General features: G+C 40.6%; 1 protein-coding gene across 1 annotated transcript; it reads right to left on the bottom strand.

The window, feature by feature from the left end:
* Nucleotides 1-14,732: 14,732 nt before the first annotated feature.
* On the bottom strand, nt 14,733-19,184 carry dact2 (dishevelled-binding antagonist of beta-catenin 2). The gene is made up of 4 exons (XM_088303982.1): nt 18,810-19,184; nt 17,627-17,759; nt 17,250-17,540; nt 14,733-16,921 (listed from the first exon to the last, which is right to left on the bottom strand). The coding sequence occupies exons 1-4, from the start codon at nt 19,080-19,082 to the stop codon at nt 15,066-15,068; spliced, it is 2,553 nt and encodes an 850-aa protein (XP_088160108.1). The 5' UTR covers nt 19,083-19,184; the 3' UTR covers nt 14,733-15,065.
* Between the last annotated feature and the right edge of the window lie 2,246 nt (nt 19,185-21,430).

The raw sequence follows: 21,430 nt of genomic DNA, 5'->3' as shown, positions 1-21,430 counted from the left end.
CATAACCCTGCGGACTAAGATGTCTTCAACCATGCAGTGTCGATTTGGTCACAGTCTTTCAAGTGCTGATTATATAGCTTGCATGGAGATTGTGATAATGTTTCACCTAAATACACTTCAGATGTGCGCCACCGGATTCATCTTTGCAGCTGTTGCAGTCTCATTTTTTTGACTCAAAGTTGGCAGGCATGAAAATTCCCTTTTGAATGAACTTATGATTCAATGTTACTTGTTACATTATTGGATGAGCACTTGATGCAAGCAGGGTAGACAAACAAAATGCCTCAAGACTGCCAGACAGCGTTGTGCTGTGTGTTTGTCTAGTTTATTGCCCTTTTAACTGAGACGCACCCAAAGAGTTGGCTGGTTTTCACAGGACAGACAGCCGTGTACTCAGCTGCACCAAACATGAAATTGCCTCCATGTGGGTCTTCTGCCTTTTCAACTGTTTTTCTCACTGAGTAACCATTGCACCTCAATACAGTACAGTACAGTACGTGTGCATGAGTGCGTTTGTGTTACATGACCGTGGTCTCCATGCATCAGCGGCTGAAGAACAGTGGTTGAAGCAGCCTCCTGCTGCACTGACAGGGCTCGTTGAATTGTTTACAGGACTGTCTTTAAGCGCTCTTCAAAAAAGGAGACGAAACCATTGAGCTCCAAATCGTAATTACCCCATGGAGAGCAATGCTTCTCTCTCTCTCTCCATCTCCTGAGGTGCCCTTTGAAGATGCCCTATAGGGAGTTAGTTGTTATCAGGACACATGACTCATTGATTACTTCTTTGCAAGCTTCCAAGAACATAACATAGGGTGAAGGTTTAGGGGGAGGGTATCCTCCTGATGCACAAACAGTCTGATGGTGGTGATTCAATGTGGATGGAATGGCCAGGAACTGGAACTCAAATTAGATTCCATAAACGACCAGATGTACATTGGGGTGATTGTGAAGTGGTTATCCCGCTTGGCTTGTTAAAGTAGCTCGTCAGTCTTGTTTAGAGCATAAATAACCGAGCATATGCCAAACAGGAGCTTGTCTCAGGTCCTTTCCAACCAAAGTCATTAATGCACTGATCATAAATAAACTGAAACAGTCCAGCCATTGGCTGATGACCAGTCCAGGGTTTGCACTACTTCAACTCCAGTGAGGATAAGTGGCAAAGAAGATAGATGGATTGATCAACTGTAACAGAGTGAAAGACCTAATCTTGCATGTGGTGGGTTGCGGCAAGCGGAGTCTTCATTTCGCATGACGAACAGTGTAATTTTAAAATGTCGATTTTATACCACATAATTATAGAATAAACATACAGTTAAGAAGGGTGATACACGTGCTTCCATGGGAAACTTTTACATGTCCCTGAAACTTGTATCGCCATTTCAATTTGGCTACAATAAATTGTAACAGGTGTTTCAGATTAATAAAAAAAATAAAATAAACCTAGCTTCATTAAAAAGCTTCATGAATCACTGAAAAAGACAACCAGAGTAATAGATACAACAGGCAAAGCAATCGGACCATAATGAACAATGTCCTTTGATATGTCCGAGCCTTGCACTCTGGACACCTGTGGGGTTGAACCCAGTGACTGGCTTTTCAATGAGAATATGTCGAGTAGATATAATTGGGGCATTGTTCCTGAAGCGGTGGAATTAAAACATGCAGCAGGGATTAGTTAAGTGAAATTTGTGCATTCATAAAGGCTACCTGTGAATAACTTGTAAAGAATATGGCCACCCTTTGACCGAACAAACTATTGCTGCCCCCCCCCCCCCCCCCCCAAACATCTGATTTGCCTTTGAGCAAGACATCTCTCTTTCCCCGATACTCTAATAGGCCCTGGTAAGATGCTTGAGGAAGACATAAGCAGAGTCAACATTTATGTGTGCATGTAACATTTTACATATAAGAGCATTTTTTTTGCAACTGAATTGTGCTGAGGAAGGCAAGCATCATGCTTGCCTTGTGTTCCTCACTTCTGCTTTCCTTGATGAGAACCCCATAGATACTGGCTGGGATTTTCAGGCCTGTTCAAAAGATCAGAAGAGTGTGGCGTTGCAGACGAGCTACTTACTTAAGACATTGTGAAGACCACAACGAAACAATGGTCCTCTTGGTGGCGTAGAAAAGCCTTGCAGCAAAATTAAGGTTCAAAAGCCAACAAAGGAATGTTGTCTACTTACCAGAGGCTTGTCATGAGTGACCTTATCTTGTCACAGATGAGGTGCTTTTGTGCTGCAGATGATTTGTTAGCATCTTTCCTCAGTTAGTTTTTTTCCTTTCAGATTGTGATGGTGTGATAATGGTGATATTCCAAGCATCTGAAGTTTGTGTATAAAAAGTAAACCATATAAAAGAAAACTATCACTCTGATAGTCACTGTGGCTTTAGCTTGTGCAGCACTGCAAACCAATTACGCATGCACTAAAATTTTCTAATCTAATTTCTATTTACACCAGACGGAAAGCGCTTTGCTTCAGCTCCAGCTATTGTGAAATGCCCTATTTAAATAAAGTTGTATTGTGTGTTTGCAGGATTTTGCATGATTAGCACCATGTGAGCTTGCAGGCATTTAAAGGTCTATAATTCTTTATTTACCAACATTTAGCATCTCCTTGCCTCCCACACTGTCTAAAGAGAACTGGTCGCTTAATCAGGGTCTTCTCCGGGTGTGGGCTCTTCGTTATTTGCCAGTTGACATTTGGTGAATGGGTGTTACATGAAAAAAAAAAGCTCATCACAGCAAGAGGTGGAAGACCCACACCAAAACTCATTTCAGACATGTTGCATCTGTGTGAGAAGAGGACTTTGATTTGCCACTGTCTTCCCAAAACAACTCCACTGTGGAATTATAAATGGAATTATATGATAACCTGTACTTGCATTGTCATTACAATATCACTGACTGACGGTCTCCTCTATAATTAAGTGCAGGTCAGGTGTAAATCTTATTAAAATTAGTGAATATGATAATGTACCTATTTTTTTTTTAGTCATATAGATGTAACTTTTATGAGCAAGCTGTTGGCTGTCAGCTAAGCTAGCTCAGCTCAGGGCCAGTTGTTACTGAATCTGAAGTATTTTGGCTACATTTTGTTATGCGCTTTCAGGCAAAAATGTTAAGGCCACAGTATCACCTTCAATTTAAGTTCATCATACATAAACAAGCCAGGAATGCTGATATAAGCTGTAAAGTTTGATAAAAGTCGAACGTACTATCATCATAATTGTCTTACACACGCCTGAAAGAATTCAAGCTGCAAGCTAGTGACGGTTATAACAGAGTAGCTCTGTGTTGGTGTGATGTCCTGTAGATTCACCTCTGATCTGATTTGTCCACCAAACCCGACTACAATTGGTGGCTAGTCAACTATCAAAACAATAATTTGTGGCAGCCCCAGTTGAGAATTGTTATTGCACAGCCTTCAAGGACTGGGTTTGTGCGCAACATTAAGCCACGTTCGTCACGTGTCATGCAAAAAACTAGCCAAGTGTGCATGTGTGTGTGCATGTGTGCACGTGCGCGTGTAAGTGTGTGTTTTAGTTTATAACCTACGCCCTACCATCTGAACCTTCTGTCACGCCAACCTCTCTCCATCCCCCCAGTAATACTATCAAGATCTGCCACTGAATGTCGCTACTTGGATTATGAGAATTCATCCATCAACTGTGTGCCGCTTATCCTCACTCATTCTGGAATTTACCCCAGCTGATTTTGGGGGAGTGGTACACCCTGAACTGGTCCCTAACCAATCACAGTGCACAAATCAACTAACCATTCACACTCACAATCTTCACTTAACCTTCCATGCATGTTTTTTGGAATGTGGGAGGAATACGGAGCACATGGCATGAGTAAATGGTGCAAACTGCACATTGTGAAACTAAATTTAAGGATTCACATAATGCAGAAGTGAGAGCATCCCAACAGGACTTTTGATGTGTGTCCTTTGTTTAAATCCATATAATCATGGAGTCCTGCCTCCACTCAGTCCCCCTCCGTGTTCACTTTAAAAAGTTAAGCAGAAAGGAGGCAAGTGCAGATAGGCTGTATAACATGATGGTAAAGCTAAAGCACTGGGTAGTGAAGTAATGGCTCTAAGCCCCTCATTAGACAGCAGACTCGCTGAGGGATGAAGGACGCCACTCTGCAGGGGGTTGCAATGTCAGTTTTGCTATGAGAAATGGAAGAACACTAGGAATGTGTTGTGAAGTACAAGTCAGCTGACAATGCAAACGGTTCATGAGTTCTCCTCGAGTTTCATTAAGTCAAATAAAACCAAATGCTGGGCCTTGCATTGTTCACTTATTAATCACACTTTTCTTTTAACTGTTTTAAATGCATCGATACAAACAAATGAACAGGAAAAGGAAAAGGCCTTCAAACCAGGTTAAAAACACACTTACATGTATGTGTTGCTTCGTAGGAAATACATAATCATTTAGAGGTTACAGAACTGAGAAAGTAAATAAAATAGAGACACAGCAGAAGACTTGCAGATATAAATTGGTCTTAGGTACCAGCTAATATTTTCTTGAAAACTGATCAGAAACATTGTTGTGCACTAGAAGAAAATTGAGGGGCTTACAAATGTCCTCCATTTTAGATTATTATATTATTTTAGGTTATTATATGCACAGAAGTCATAATGAAATGTATATTCTCATTTGACTGACTAAGCGAAGTGATTGACTGCACGCAGAACCATGAATGAAAAAAAAATATTTGTTTTAATCTTATGATGTGGACAACATTGTGCCTTCATTAAATTTTGAATCTGCGTAAGTGTTATGATATGAAATACATAGCATACAATACCTGCAAATGTGCAGTCAAATAACAAGCTAATAAAAAAAAACCCATTAGATTCAAATGTCTGAACGCTCTACTTGAGTCATAAAATTTTGCCACAGCCAGAGAGCTAATAAAGTATATTTCTTCCTGAGTGACAGCTACAAGGACGCTGTTCCTATTGTCTTGGATTCAACCTCGCAGTAAAGAGCTTTTCATTGGTCTTTCATTATGCGAACCAGCAGAATACATTAGCGCATAATTGAGCTGATCTTAACAAAGACAGATGCAAACAGATGACAGTTAGTCCCCGGTGACCACTATTGCTGTGGTTTTAAAGATTTACACTAGTCCATTACTGGTGCTTATTGCGTGCTTAGTGAATAGGAACAATGCATCATAAGTGCTCACACCTGGAAAAGCCACTTACAACTCTAACCCAAATCGTGTTGTACAATATTAGCTAATGTCAAGCTAAAAACAGATCAGATCCTCTGACCTTAACTGAGATCCTACTCTAAATACAGCTTGCAGGTTTCCTGCCTGACAAATCCACTTATGACCGATGAAGATCTTCAAGCCTCTGTGCAGAATCGCACCAAATGTTGAGTTCTAACAACTTGTGTGATGTCTGAGTTCAGATGTGATGAAGGGGAATGTTAAGTGCACAGGTTATTAGCTGTTATTAGCATTCTAGTCAGCACTATGGAAAGGTGACATAACATCCGAGGCCTTGCACACAATTGTCATCCGGGATTAGTTTCTCTCCTCTCGCTGCCTGTGTGTGTGCTGTTCCTCCATGAAGGATCCAACGACTTCACTGCTGCCATTGTGGAGAAGGCATCCTGCGCCTCACTGCAGGATTGCCCAAGACGCTTGGTAAACACAGGAACTACAAAGCCCCTAAAAGCATCCCTACTGTGTTTGGAGGACTGCCATGACAACACATAGGGGATCTCCTGGAGAGCTTGGCTGTTTGTTAGCTGGAAACACACTGAGATATGTCCAAGCTGTGCCCTCCTGTGCAACAGGGTGTAACTTTATCTTGTAGACTGTCTGTCAAAGTAAGAAGGACCTCATTGCAGAGACTTGATTTGATTTGTTTGACGCTTGTGAAAGAATGACGGGATAAAAATTTTTTTTACCAAATGTAAATACTCTGATCTCTATGTGTCTATCTTAAAGGTGTAGGTAAGGCGGCATTAATCAATCACAGCCATACATTGACCGAATAGGTGGATGGAGACACCTCGGTTGACTGGTCAATTTGGGTCAAAAACTGATTGTTTTGACAGGTAAGTCACGCCCTTATGAAACATCAGCTGATAAAGACGAGTTACAAGACACCATCATGTGACACTCTGAAGAAGGCGAATGAGTCGCCGAAACATGTCAGGTAACAAAATAACCTAAAACGATATTGTCTGCTATAAATGACTCAATCAAAATATAGATAACAATAATAAGACAAAAGGAACTTAATACAATTAACTTGTAAAAATTGGTGTTTGAAATAATTAAAAATCTAATTTATAGTGACAAAGCACTCCATTGTAGTTAGCAGTTGCGCATTTGGCAATATTGCTCTTCACAGGCTCCACTTTGCTGCAGTGGGACGTTTTACTAAAATGCTCTATGTCATACACGCCAAGAAGTATTAGCCAGTCCATGTTCTCCTCCGTTATTTTTTGATTGACTCATCCTCCTGGTGGGTTCAATTTGGTGTGGTTTTGGCACATCACTTTGTACCTTTTGAAGTAGAAAAACAAATGAGCCAAACTGAGCTGTTGCTATGCTGAGCAAAATGGCATATGAGGCTAAAACATATAACCTATGCGAGGTACACTTACAGCATGTGACCAATAATTCAATGCTCCTTCCATGCATGTATGCTGGGTATCCACAGTATGTAGTAAGACAAGTCAGAGCTCAGGTTTGGTTTTCCAAGATGAAAATCAATTGTGTCGAAAGCCTAGACTGCTTCTGTTGCCTCCTCCTTTCTTTTGTTTACCTTTTTGCAGCGGATGTCCCAACTTTTATGGATCTCACAGAGGGACAATATGCCGGTAAAGATCGTTAAGAGCACAGCAATGAAAAGGGTTGGGCATTGATCTCACTAAAGTGCACACAACCCTAATCAATGGGATGGATCTGCCAGGGAGTCATGGGTGTGTGGGTGTCAACCTTTATTACACGATGCCTGCCGGATGCTGGCGAGCAGCCTGACTGGAGCCTATGAGACCCCTGTCACCCTGTCTGCCATATTTTCTTCTTTCATTTATGATTGCAGTATTTACAAAGTGGCGCCAACCACATAATCCTCGATGAGGTCATGCAGTGCATGAGTTTTAAGTGATGCTTTGAACTGGCACATCTAAGGATATTCGTACGATGAGCTGCTTAATGACTATTTTTTTTATTTCACAGATAGTGTCTTCAGACACAATTTGTGTTACTTTGTGTTGTTTCTTGATATCCTGTGCTTTTTCTGTGAGTAAACTTGCTTTTTGGAATGTTAATGCAAACTTTAGAGTTTTTTCCACCACAAACGGAGCATGTGCTTACCAATGATTCTTTGAAGTGAAATCTTGACCTCATCCAGTGGAAACTCACTCACCAGCAATATTTCCTCTCAGGGGAGACATGCTGCGGTGCAAGTGAACCTCATCTGTTTTGATTTTAATGTCTGAAATGCCTCATTCAAAAAGATGAGGGAGCTCAGTTGCAAGCTGTCCTCCGAGATCCTCTAAATCCTGTCCTTCATGTGTAAATCCCTCAACAAACTAGTCAAGAGTGTCACCCTGGGTTGTCCTGTTCAAAGAAACTTTGGGGTCAAACCTACTGGGTCAACCTCTCTAAAAGTAACAAAGTTAGCCCCAAACTAACCCCATTTTCTCAAGAAACACATGGGGATGATAGACTGCCGTTCTCCCCTACACACCAGACCTGTTGTGATTTACTGCATGGGTACACAGCCCATATAAACATATCATCCACATGTCACCGTTCAGCCCTCTGGGGACTTTCCACTGAGCTCTGGGTCCAGATTGTTAAGATTTATCCATCTCTGTTCTTACCATCATGGAACATTAGCCATGACCAGCACACAAAATGTTCTCAAGAGAGATTCCATCATCTGTGCCAGTAGCGCAATAAATCAAAATCATTAAGCTTGGTTTATCTTAAAGCACATTCACCGTCAGGTGTTAATGTTTATCTTAACAGCCGTAAAAGGAAGTCCAGTTGCCACCCTTTTATTTAACTTATTTATGCCAGGAAGCACTGGTGCGAACTGTCAGGGGAAGATAAAGGAAGATTCACCATATGTTGTCTTGATGTACTGCTTTGAAATACACCTATGCATACGTTACGTTCATTCTTAATATAATTGATGAGAAACTAATGTTTTGTATTCCCTCCTACTGGACTTTCCAACTTCTAGTCTGCTTATTCAGCTTTCTTCTGCTTACATCACATGATAAATTTTCTTCTATTCCAGCACAAAAGGTTACGGCCAGCCCTCACCAATAAGTTACTTTGAGTCATGTTTCTAAGACACGTCTATCAGTATGATGGATACAAACAACAATACCATGCACCATTTCAAACTTTTGATCTCTTTACCTCAACTATATCCGTCCAACAACACAACTGCCACTCATGTTTGTTTTTATACATAGGGACTTATTAAAAGATATTCTGATTTTACTTCAATAATTTTCTGTGTTCGATATTTCTGGGTAGATAGTGACAGCTGTCGGAACCTCCGGGTGCAGAGATTCGATACTGAGTGGAGGATCAGTCTGTTCCCTATATGACCCCTGACCTCTGCACTGAGAAAGGGGCGGCTTGTCCAAATCACTCAAGAGACAAGACCTCAGGGAGTCATGCAACTTGTTAGTGGAGTCGGCTGAGATTACAATTGGATGCTTCACAGTATCATGTTTGTTTGCTTTTTTTTTTTTTTTTTTTGCCCTGAGATACGAAAACAGTGAAACGGACTCAAATGAAAACAAGTGAAACTGCAGAGCAGACATCCGGAACTGTAATTCTGAATGTCTCACAATGAGTGGAGCCTCTCCACAGCACCTGTGAGCTCTGATCTGTTTCATCTGGGGAGAAAAAGCCAACCACTAACAATACCTGTGAGACAAAAGCAAACTACAATATCGACCCAGAGGAAATGCTGCACTTTTCCATGTAATAAGCAACTTCCCCCTGCTGAATAAAATTTAATTGGAAAGTCTTCCATGCTTTGGAAAATGAATTATGCGTTTGTGTATATGGAATTATATCCCCCAAAATACTTCAGGAGATACGTACATTCCTTAAAAATAAATGAATTTAGGATGACAGGACATATAATTGCGCATTTCATAAAATCATAAAATTATAGAATATTGACGCTTTCAGACTTGACAGCAGAGTCATCATTTAACTCATTCAATGGATTAAGACAAGCAGATATATTTTCTTAAAGTCTTGACTATTTCATTCAATGTTCTCCTTGAGTCCATTAGGCTATGCTTTTAAGCAGCCATTGTGAAAGTGCTTGCTGTGAATTTATGGCATCTTATTGAAACAGAGCAGTCACATGTGACGGAAAGCTAAATAGCATGAAGGAAGGAAGCAGAGAGAGGTGAATCAGGTAAATTGCATGGATAAATACTTATAATGTAAGGCAAGACTGATATGCAATAGTTTGGGGCAAACGTATTAAGAAAATGAACTTCTAAGAATGTACCAAACTGTTACAAAGCCACATCCATGGTTTTGTCGTCTGTCTGTCTTTTTCTGCCTTTCGCTTACTCTGAAATATTGTTTGAGTTCAGTGAATATCCATTCAATACTTGTCAACTCCAGATTGATTTATTTCATTGACTTTGAAGTAACATGGGAATGGACTGCCTCTACCTCTGAAGATTGAGGAAATCTGCACAAAATGATAAAGAAATAATAATAATAAATACTGACTGCTAAATGCTTACATTTCTGTGACATATATAGTCTCCGATCACATTTTATTTAAAGGTCCATTGTGATGGTGTTTTAAGGCAAAATCATAATTCTCACTGTCTCCATTCTCCAGGAGACACCATATCAGTATTAATGCCGATCACTCAAGGCATCTGTGTAGATAAAAAGGTCACATGTCAATCGGAATTTACGTCGGTTGGTGAGGGACTTGTTAGTGGCCATATGGGAGCAGAAAGGAGTGGCATGGGGCTGGAGGGGGGTACCTGTTGGGTCCCATGTACTCCTGTCACTCTGATCTTATCAGGGGGCCTGGCCAAGAGGAGGACCAGCTGTCACTCTCACCGTGCTTTTGATGTCCTCTTCCAGAGCTCACATTCACAATTCCAGAGTAACTAAACCTACTTTTTGTTTACGATGAGAATTAGTGGCTTCGTTGGTGAGTAAAGTGGACAAACCACACGGTAGAAAAAAACTACAAAAGATAAAGCGAGATTGTTCCATCCCCAGGACACGTGGGGCTGGGACAGCTGAAATGAGTAGTTTCGAGCCTTCAGGCTTGACAAAAGAGAGGCAATCCTCTGAAGTGACACAGGACATCCTGCTCATAAAACAGTCAGGACATCCTCACAGAGAAACCAGTTTGATACTGCAGGAAGCACCATGCAGTCAACAGATACACTTACTGGTTCCCTTGATGAACGCATACCCTCTTTTGAAATGCACACACAGTAGATTGGGAGAAGAGTGTGATTATCTTTGCCTACTCAAGCTCAAAATGTAGTATCAGATAGATTTTAAGGCAAAGGCAACATTTACAGGTTTTAGACCAATTTAATAATATATATATCGATATATATATAATATAATATAATATAAGATATTTTTTTTTATTACTGGCTAACTTCTTGTATAATTGCTTATTATTCTATCTCATTTTTCCAATTCTACAATTTGAAAATGACACATCGAGCAACAACAGGAGTACAATGAGCAGCATAACAAACCTCACCAGAAATGCTTTTATAGTAATGCTGTTTTAAATTAAGCTTAATAAAGATAAAAATATGTATAATTTTTTTTACAAATTACAATTATAACCTATAATTTGTTGTAAAAATAATATTACTTAAATTCAATCTCGCTATGCAATTCTTACATATGCAATTACACAATAAAACTCACACACACGCATACACATACATATGTTGTATAGGTTGCCTTCACTGGAGAACAAATTTTATTTTTGTTTGCCCAAAAGTGTTCATTGGCCCTACCATTGCTTCGCTTTATATGTGCGCAGGGATTTTCTCTCATAGACAATTGCTTGGCAGGGGCAATTGCACTCACGTTGCCCTCCGTCGCTGTGAGTGTGTGCTCTCCATACACTGCGAACTTTTGAACCACCCCTTGACCACAGCTTGAAGGGAGTTGAAACAATGGTAAGCAAACACTGCGGAGTGAATGAAGGGATTAGCTATTAAATGACAGGATGTGCTTAAAGAGGAGCAGGTGGTGGTAAAGGAAGGTCCTGCTAAGCCTTGCACCAGTAGGACAGCATGAACGTCTTTTGGCTTGTTCACCATTTGCTTTGGCCTTCATGCCTGCACATCTCAGACTTTTTCCTGCTCACATCTTTCCATTACTTTCAATCTCTTCAAATCTCTTTCGTCTATCTCCATTGTCCACTTCTCACAACCAGCGAAGCCTGCTCCTTAACTCCGGCTCCAGACTATTGACATTCATGAGATTGGACATTCCGGTCCAACCTCATTCATATGTACAGTCAACAAAGGGAGAAAAGATACGATGGAGCTCATCCCCATACAGAAGCGTGCGAAAATGCACGTGTATCGCAATCATTTTGTCACCAGAAATCTAAAATATAGTATGTGTATCCATAAAAAAATTGTAAAGTGGTGTGTAAAATATATGATCACTTATTAGGAAACGGAATCATATTTCTGCTCGGTAAAACTTATAGTCTACCATATACGGTAAATAGATTTATACATTTGTAGTCTTAGAAATTCAAATGAAATACTTTATGCAAGATGATTCTCCGCAAGAAAGCATGATATCCCCACTGCTGCCAGTGGAATGCTGGACATTCATCAGTTTCCGAGCTCCCTCCAGAATCTGCATCTAAAAAAAGGCTCAGCTCCCCTGACCCAAGTTTTTCCATCAAGGCAGTCACATCGCTTCTCACAAGACTAAATAACACCCAGTGGCGAGAGTTTCAGACAACAAAAGAAATATTCACAAACCAGAAACAGTGCAAGATAAGCAAAGACTATGTTCAGTTTGCAAAGATATTCTTGGAATAAGTCAAAGGCACAATAAATATAAGTGGCAGTAGAATTATAGATAAATGGTGACAAGAAGAGAGTAAGGAGATGTATAATGAGCCAGGCGACAGATGGGAAGGGCTGGTATAAATTAGGATTCTGGATTACCTCATCCTCACGTAAGAGGAGCACCCCCCCCCTCCAACTGTGACTCAAGTGAACCAAGTCAAAGTTTAATTAGCACCTGTCTGCGGCACACCCTTTGTTGTTCTTAGTCCTCTCTATGCTCTCTTTTGCGTTTGTTTGCAATGTTGTTCTTGTTTCACAGTTGTCACATTGTCACAGAATTGTTAAAGTGGTGCGGCAATACACAATTGATTTTTTTGATCGTATACTTTGTTGCAGGTTTTGGCAACAGAGATATGCTTTGTCTGTCGTGCATACAGCAAGAGTGTAGCTCAGTGGCCTTATGTGTAACATGTAATCAGATCACTGTCCAAAGGAGCTCAGTGACATGCGTCGTAATGACCTAAGTGATCATCTGTCCTAGTACTGACAGCACCTATAATGACACTTTTGTCTATTTATATCTTTGGATGTTTAAAACAATAACATGCTTCAGAATGGGTTTGAGAACATGTTCAAGTGGAAACTCCTTGTGATTCAAGAAATCTGGCTCTACATTACAAGTAATTAAACCAAACAGCTGCTGCTATATATTTTTCCTCATCAAATACCTGGAGACTAATTTAGCCAAAATGTAATGTGAAATCCCGGCCTTTTAATAGGTCCCGCATCTGATTAAACTCGGATATGTGGTTCTCTGAAAGAGGTTGGATACGTTCCGTCTTTGCTTTGACAAGTTGCTGTGATACTTCCACCAGTCTTTGTGGTGTCAGCACACAAGTGTATGATATTGATGAGAACTGACATCTGCCCATGTGTGTTCTTGCATTTGATGTCAGAGTCAGAGCGCCTGAACGACAATCTGTGTAATGAGATCCCACTCGACATCTGTAGTCCTTCATTATGACTTGACAGCCATCCATGGGGAGGATTTCGGAAAGAGGCTAATACATTCAACAGAAAATACAATCTATGCAGAACTTCAAGTCCTATAAAATATCCAGGTTGCTATATCCTGATGCACATCTGTACATCCCTAGCCCAGATGTTTTACTCCCAGACCGTTGTCAACTTGAAATATATATTTTTCAAGTATAGCTCTCGTAAAAGCATTTCCTTTTAACTGCATAACAAAGTTTAATCAGCTGTAGATCATTGGGCCCATTGACTGCAAAAAGTAAAACAGACATGCTGAACATGAAAAGAAGATCTCATAGACAGTGAATATATCACCCCCCCCACACTCTTTTGTAGATATCCTCGGAGATGAGCCAGCGCTACAGCTGCAAAGGTCAGCCAGCACACAAGGTCAAGCTGACATGGTGTTGTTTCACCCAACATCAAAGTTAAGTCCAGCTCCCTCTGAGCCTGCTTGAAAACAGCAACTCTAATCCCACCAAGGTCTCGCTGTCACCCTCACGGAGAGGACAGAGGGCCTACACACCCCAAATAGTTGATTCAGTTGAAGCAATTTGCAGAATTTAAAACACTAACTTTGATGTGAATTGAGGCCTTTGCCCTTTCGACGCTCGACTTGTGATGCATTCAAAGAAGAGTTGCCCTCCAATGTGCACTTTAGCTCTAAGATGTTTTTCTATTCTTCTTGAGGAGCAAAGGTTTCTTGTTAAAGGAGAATAAGACAAGCTCAGACTGCAAGAGAATTAAATACTGGCCTCTATAGTGATTACAGCGGCAGGGAACACAACTTTAAAGTAAATTTTGATGAAGAACAGAGTATGGCATCCCTGTAAGCTTCTTAAAAAAATTCTGGTCAAAATGATTGTTTGATGGGAGAATGTTTTATTACATATCACCATGGGAGACAGATTTGATACCTGGAAGTTTGGCCATCAGACAATATACCTTTTCTAATATTTTTTTGCTTGCTAAATCTTTAAAAGAATTTCAGTTCATTTTGAAAACAAGCTCATTTGATCGCCATGTCTAATCTCCTTTTCATAGCTCAGCTATAATAAAGCTCTTGTCATTTGTCCTCCAACCCGCGTACACTAATAATTTTAAAAGTCAGAGCTCAAGGTGGAACATCTTAGCTGTAACTTACCCATTGACTGTCATTGCAATGTCCATTCATGTGTGGTGATTGTTAGTTTTAGTGCTTCAGCGTAAATGTGTTTACTTTCATTTGAATGTCTGAGTGCTGTTTCGCGCCACTAATTAAGCATGACCGTCTGGGTCGAATGTTGAATCTGCAACTTATTAAGCCAACAGCTGGTCTGAATCAGGAAACCAGATAACGAACTGTCACAGATATCTGTGCTAAATTGGTTAGCCTCAGCAGGATGTTTGTTAAGATCAAGACTTTAGTTATCAAATGGATGATAGTCAGCAGAATGTTGTTTACTCACATCTAATAGCTAATAGTTGATGCAAAAGCAGTCTTAATCAAACCCATCGTCACCTGCGATCATATAAATAAACAGTAAAAGTAAAGGTGTATTAAAAGGTCAATGCAAGCCGATTCAATATTTATCAATTGGCAGTTTATTATAATAAACATGGATGATTAGTCAGAGAAAACCAAAATAGTAACAAACGTTTGCAAGTTGGATTTATTAGTCAATGGACACATTTTTATATTTTCAACATGACAATTATGACACATGCATTGAGAAAAGAATAATAATAAGATAAATATTTACAAATAAGTGTCACTGTAATTGTGTTACACAAGCATGCTTTTACAACATAAAATAAAAAAAAAACTAAGTTGCGGTTATAAAATCTTTCATGAAAAACAATCAGTGCACTGATAAAAGAAGGGTGATCTAACAGGTGAGATATTTCCATTAAAGTTCTGAGTACCACGTGGTTCTTTGTTTTTTTTGTTTTTCTTCAGCGACAAACATTTTGCCTGAGGTAACCGATTACACCAGAGTCATGACCTTCAGTGATGCAGGCTGGAAGCGCCGAATCTTCTTCTTCAGGGCTCTTGAGGCTTTGATACGGCAAGCTGAGGGCTCTGGTCGAGGGAGTTGCTGGAGGGTCTTTCCGGCTGCAGTGGCCCCCAGAGAAGCTTCGGCCCATACCAGGTCGCCTTCTCCCTCAAGGCTATCCAGATGTACTCCCTCCTCCATGGACAAGCTGCTGTCAGAATCGGAAAAGGATTGGAAACTCTGGCTGGATTCGCTATCGCCAAAGCGATTGGTGGTGTTATCGCTCATCTCCCCATCACTGCTTGGGGCAATGGTGGAGTGAAACAGTGACATGCATTCAGCCGAGTACTCAGACTCGCATCGAGGTGGGTAGAGGTTGGACATATGATAGGGTGCTGCGGGATATCTGGCATTGAGTTTAGTATTGAATGAGTTAGATGACATGGAGGACATGAAGGGATGATGAGGTCCTATCCATTGGGCTGACTTGGCACTCTTATTGCGGTCTAAATGCATACTTCGTGGTGCTTGTGCCAAGAGTTCTTTTGAGCTCTGATGTTGAGCGCATAAAGCTTGGAACTTCTCCCCATCGGATAACCACGTGGCAGCCCCTTGCCTCTTCTTCCTCTGCTCCGCAGGCTGCTCATACTCTTCACATAGCAATCTGCGGCTTTTGCTGGACTTGGTAGCAGCTGGAGCAGGGTGTGGCTTTGGATGGACCTTGTGGGTATAGAATATTCCAGGGCCACACTGACTTGACTCTGAGCCTGAACCTTGTTTGTGCTCCTCAGTTGGACAGCAGGGGTATTTCTGCATGATCTTCCCCTTTCCTGGTCTTCTTGGGTCCCCATTGGATTCTCTGGTTCGTTCACAAGACGAGTAGCCATGATGCTGCCTCAGTGCTCGAGGCTTGTCACTGCTCCTTCTTCTGAATTTTACAGCTTTGGCTTTACGATCAGCTTGTCTCACCTTGACCCTCTGAGTTCCAGCGGGGACAAATTTGGCATGGACAAACTGGGGGGAGCCTGTGTGGCCATTCTGCGACTCCAAGACATGACTATCCTCTGTGCTGGAACTGTGAGACATGACTGGTCTTTGTCTATGACTATTCTGCTCTATAGGTTGGGTTTGTAGGGAATCTCCACATGCCTTTTCTGTGTGGCCTCTAGAAACAAAACCAACATGCATTTGGTCCTTCTTCCTCAGTGATGAAGCAGTGACCTCATCAGAGCTGTACTCTCGCATTACAGCAGGATAGGAATTCCCATATGAAACCTCTTGAGGTCTCACAGGCTGTTGGTGGCCTGCGTTATCAGTTGTTTCTGAACCGGAATGTGTCTTGCACTGTCTCTTCTGTTCATTATCTTGTGGTATGATGTTAGTGGCTTGGCTTGGGGGAGGTTGAGGAAGAGATACCGGTTTCTGAGGAAACACAGTTACAACTTCAGGTGATTTCCTCTGATAGTTGCCACGTGTCTGCATAGCCTCAAGGGTCATATGAATGTGGGATTTGTTGGAGCTGCGCTGGAGGAGCTTGTCAATGTAACCCAGAGTCTTGGTATCATAGCCCATTTCAGTCCCCTGGAGCATGTCAGAATCACTCATTGGAGGTCTGTCGCCATGTCCAGGTATGGCTGATTCCGCATCATAAAAAAAGATAGGACTTTGGAGAGCGACAGCATGCAAGGGGCTTGGGTACTGGTACAATTCAATCCCATTGCGAGATACCAAATTGCTCTGGAATTTAGGATCTGTTGTTGGGATCTTTGGAATTGGGCACATCGGTGGTTTCTTAGCATCCACTGGTTTATAGTTCAGTCCTTGAGTTATCATCCTGTCTAGGTCACCTTAGAGACACAGCAAGCATAAAACAATAATTAATCTTTTATATGACACATGAAATAAAGTGTGAGTGTATGTGCAGCAATTAAATTATATTACTACTCAAAAGTGTGTGTATATATATATATATATATATATATATATATATATATGTATATATATATACTGTAGTTTGATTAATACACCTGCCAGTCAATAAAATGAGAATTTTCATCTTTATAAAGACACACATTATTATTAGATCCCATTAAATAAAGCATGAGTACCTAATGTTGTGGTTTCTATTGCTGCATCATAGAAATTAAACAAAACGTGTGTTGGAGGAGTGTCTACCTGTTGACACAGGTCTTGGCCGTCCAAGTTCAGTGACAGTAGAGCCTGCTCTGATTCTACTGCTTCCCAGATGAAGGCCTGTTGCCCGGGTGGGATTGGAGTGTGTTGCTCCTTCATCGGCCGAACGACGACGGTACACATCAACTTGTAATGGCGGGCTAACTTGAGAATTAGCCGGACTTGTGGGAGGGAGAAGAAGACTTGTCTGGGAGGACGTCAGGCACTCACTGTACACTGAAGTGCATGAGTTTGACAAGGAGCACGAGCCACCATCACTGAGCTCATAGAAACCTGGAGAGAGAAGAGCTACTTAAGCAAAACTCATGACTTTATGCTTTTCCTCCACAAATAAAGAGGGTAAATGTGAGTACACACACCTGAACTTGGCCTGCTGTCACTCTCCAGTTGCTCAGTGGAGGCCTTGTTTACATCCAGCTTTAGCTCACTTATTTGTTGGTCAAGCTGCTGCAAGTGAGTCTTCAGTCCTACATCCTGTTTCCGAAGACGAGACTGTAAAAAAAAAAAAAAATTCTTTCAGACATACCTCGTAACATATCTTCATCAGTAGCTAATACGCAGGGTCATGGACAGTGTTTATATATATATTTGGGTAAAACAAAATAAGGCAGAAACACACATGTAGATTGAGACGACTACTGTACAGTCCTTAGAAACAGAGGCATCACTCAGCTGTGGCTGATGATTAACCCCAGGAGGACATGGGGGAGCATGGAAAAGCAGTGGTGGGTAACTCATTTCTCCCCCACAGCGAAGGCTGGCCATTGTGTAAACTGCTTAGAGGAGCAGCAATTGGGGGTTGGGGTGGATGACTGTTTGCTTTGCCGGGTAAGGCATGGTATTTACTGTTACAGTTGTTAATGGGGTGGAAAATTAATATACTTTTAGCATGTTTATTATGTTATTCATATATTTATTTTCCTGCAACTATAACTAAAAGTATTTAGAATTTAAACAAAAAATGTGACTTATCAAACTAGGCTCCTGTAATTAAAGCTGGGATGTGAAGAAAATTTGTGAGGTTCAATCCTCGTATGCATCACAAGTATCACACAGCAAATCATTGTAACTTTGGCATGCGTGATAGTCCCTGCTGTTCCTGCAAATGCGTATAATAGCAGCACACATGGCAAAGCTTGTCAAGGATAGGACCGCATCGCCAGTTGTCAGCAACATTCATTGGGAGCACTGATTGCCACTCTTTACAAAAGAAATAACACACCATCCTTGGTTTTATTATTTCCTGGCATTAGTGGTTAATGATTGCGACTGCCCCCCTGCAGTCTTACACCACATACACTATAATGTGCCACAGCAATGAAGATAATTTATGACTCCATTCCTGCTTCCTATCTCCAACTGAGTGTTTGAAAGTTTGATGTTAAACCCCAAATCAGCAGATTGAAATATTCATACTAAAGACGTTACATTCAAAGGTCGAAAAATATGTCATTTAAAACATTCACATAAGATTTCATCTAAATGCTAGACATCTATCTTAACTACTCAATTTTATGACTTTGTATTTAAACAACTTCCTACCAGCTGTTGCTTCAGGGCTGTGAGTGTCGCCTCCAACCGCTGCTCCTCTGCCCCCATCTTCCTCGCGTCGTCCAGACCGACGTGCACGCGACTAACCGGCTCTTCTCGGTCCACTCCGAGCGCCCAGCTCACCATGTCGCCCTGTCTGTCCCGAAGCAGATGGAGCTCTTGCAACCCGGCCAAGGCGGCCTGGAGCCTCTCACCGACCCTAGTGCGGTCCATTCCCACGGCGGCGCTCATCATTCCCACACATGAACCCTTCGTGCTCAACATGCTGGAGCGCAGTCACCGCACATATTCAGACACTTCTTACAATGAAGAAAAACTCTACGACTGAAGGGAAATGACTTGCTTGGGCTATGTCTTCCTCTTTGCTTGGTTTTTAAACTACCTGATGAAGATACTCCCGATCTCAAAGAAGGGATTGAATCTCCTCCCACAGACCAAATGGCCTCGCTCCCTATTGGCTGGCGCCTGGGCCCCATTCAACATCTGGTTCTAATCTTCCTTTTCAAGTATTCGAAGGAGCTGCCAGGCCACGTACCAAGATGCACATCGATTAAGTGTTATTGAACTATTTAAATTGTCATTGACTATGATCCCCTTAATTCGGTCTCTATTCACATCTATCTATCTATCTATCTATCTATCTATCTATCTATCTATCTATCTATCCATCTATCTATCTATCTATCTATCTATCTATCTATCTATCTATCTATCTGTCTATCTATCTATCTATCTATCTATCTATCTATCTATCTATCTATCTATCTATCTATCTATCTATCTATCTATCTATCTATCTATCTATCTATCTATCTATCTATCGATCTATCTATCTATCTATCTATCTATCTATCTATCGTATTTTACAACTCTAAAATACAAAAATAATTCACAAGACACCACCAAATTAAAGTGTAAAGTGAGCACGCAGATTATTTATGTATTTTATGCCATCTAGCGGGTCACCATTTAATTGTTTTGTGGAGCAATACGAGTCGCTGGCATAGTGAGTGAATAATTTCAAACCAATGTATTGAAATTGAATTGTTGATTTATCATTCATGCTAAGGTAAGGAATCAATCTAATCGAGGTTTTACTATAAGCGTCTTTTTGTTTTCTCAGCAAAGAAAACAGAAATTTGGAACATGCAAACATTTGCCGAAAACCTTTATACAATTGCGCCCCCTTGTGGAAAAGAGGGATGTATCTTTTCTTTAGGGTCGGCGGGGTCGTGCATGATAAGAAATGTGGGAGGTATAAATATAACCCCCTCGCTAATGTATCACTTTAATTAGCTCACGCCTGTCTGTGCTGGAATCTGGAGCATCACGTTGACGCCAGTGAAAGAAGTCTGTAAAACGAGTGAACATTCAGATATACTGTGAAGAAGATTACTTGCAGTATAATGTTCGGAATTTCATTTGTAGCTTATATACCTAGGTAATTAACGAGCGACATATTGTGCACACAATTGTTTTTTTCTAATCACTTTACACATATAGTGGAACAGATTATTATGATATTTTTTAAACTCCTGTAAATAAATAAATAAATGTTTTTGTCACTATAGATTGACCTGATTAGGACCAATCACAGGGCACATTGGACAGAAAACCTTTCTCACTTTTGGACAATTTAGAGTCCTCAATAAACACACTGATACTTGCATGTTTTTGGAAAGCCAGAATGTTGGGAGAAATCCCACACAAGCAAGGGGAGAATATGCAAATGCCATAAAGGAATGTGGTAATTGAGATTAAAACAAAGAACATCAGGCATGCGAGGGGACTGGCTATCCAGTTGATTTCTCAAAATCATCTAAAAAAAAACAAACAATCAAAACCGCGCATCTCAGTACTTTTTAATTATTTTATTATTAACCATCTATATTTTGGTTGTTTTTGTTGTGAATTTTGATTTATCGATCGATCTCATGGCCCTGCCCCTTTATTAATCAAGATAAGTTTTTATGTCTTTTCTTTACCCGTTTTGCACTTTTTCTAATATTTTTTTGTAAAATAATGAACACTTGCCTTTGCAAAAAAAAGTTCTTCCAGTTTTGTTAACATTGTGAAGTGACTCTAAAAATGCAAATGATACTGTCATATATATATATATATATATATATATATATATATATATATATATATATATATATACAGCAAAGTGCCTCATTTGAAAAGTATTTATTGTGATATCAAAGTCAATCAAATGAAATCTGATAATGCAGCACCAATAGGGCAGTGATTGCTGGACCCTCATCATAGGTTAAGGCAAGTTACTGTACACTTACACTGAGCTTGTGATCTATCTATCTATTCTAAAGCAAAGGAAACACACACACACACCCGCGATGCTTAGTAAACTTATGCTCTTCACACTAGAGGGCAGTCTCACACTAATTTCTACCCTTGTCAGGTCACTTTTTATTCTTTCACTCCCACACTATTTGGACATTGCGGTTTCTGAGGTCTTTAATCCAAGAGCTGTTTGTGTACTTAGCTGATATTTTTCATAACCACAGAATCCAATCTCTTGTGTACTTCATCACATACGCGTTTCACAATGTCAACAAGATGCTCACTCACATTATAGTAAATGTACACAGTAC

Source organism: Idiotropiscis lumnitzeri, chromosome 9, assembly GCF_059441095.1.
Source record: "Idiotropiscis lumnitzeri isolate Australia: NSW breed Sydney's pygmy pipehorse chromosome 9, RoL_Ilum_1.0, whole genome shotgun sequence".
Taxonomy (NCBI): domain Eukaryota; kingdom Metazoa; phylum Chordata; class Actinopteri; order Syngnathiformes; family Syngnathidae; genus Idiotropiscis; species Idiotropiscis lumnitzeri.
The sequence above is the reverse complement of the archived record's forward strand: the minus strand, read 5'-3'. Positions and strand labels throughout refer to the sequence as shown.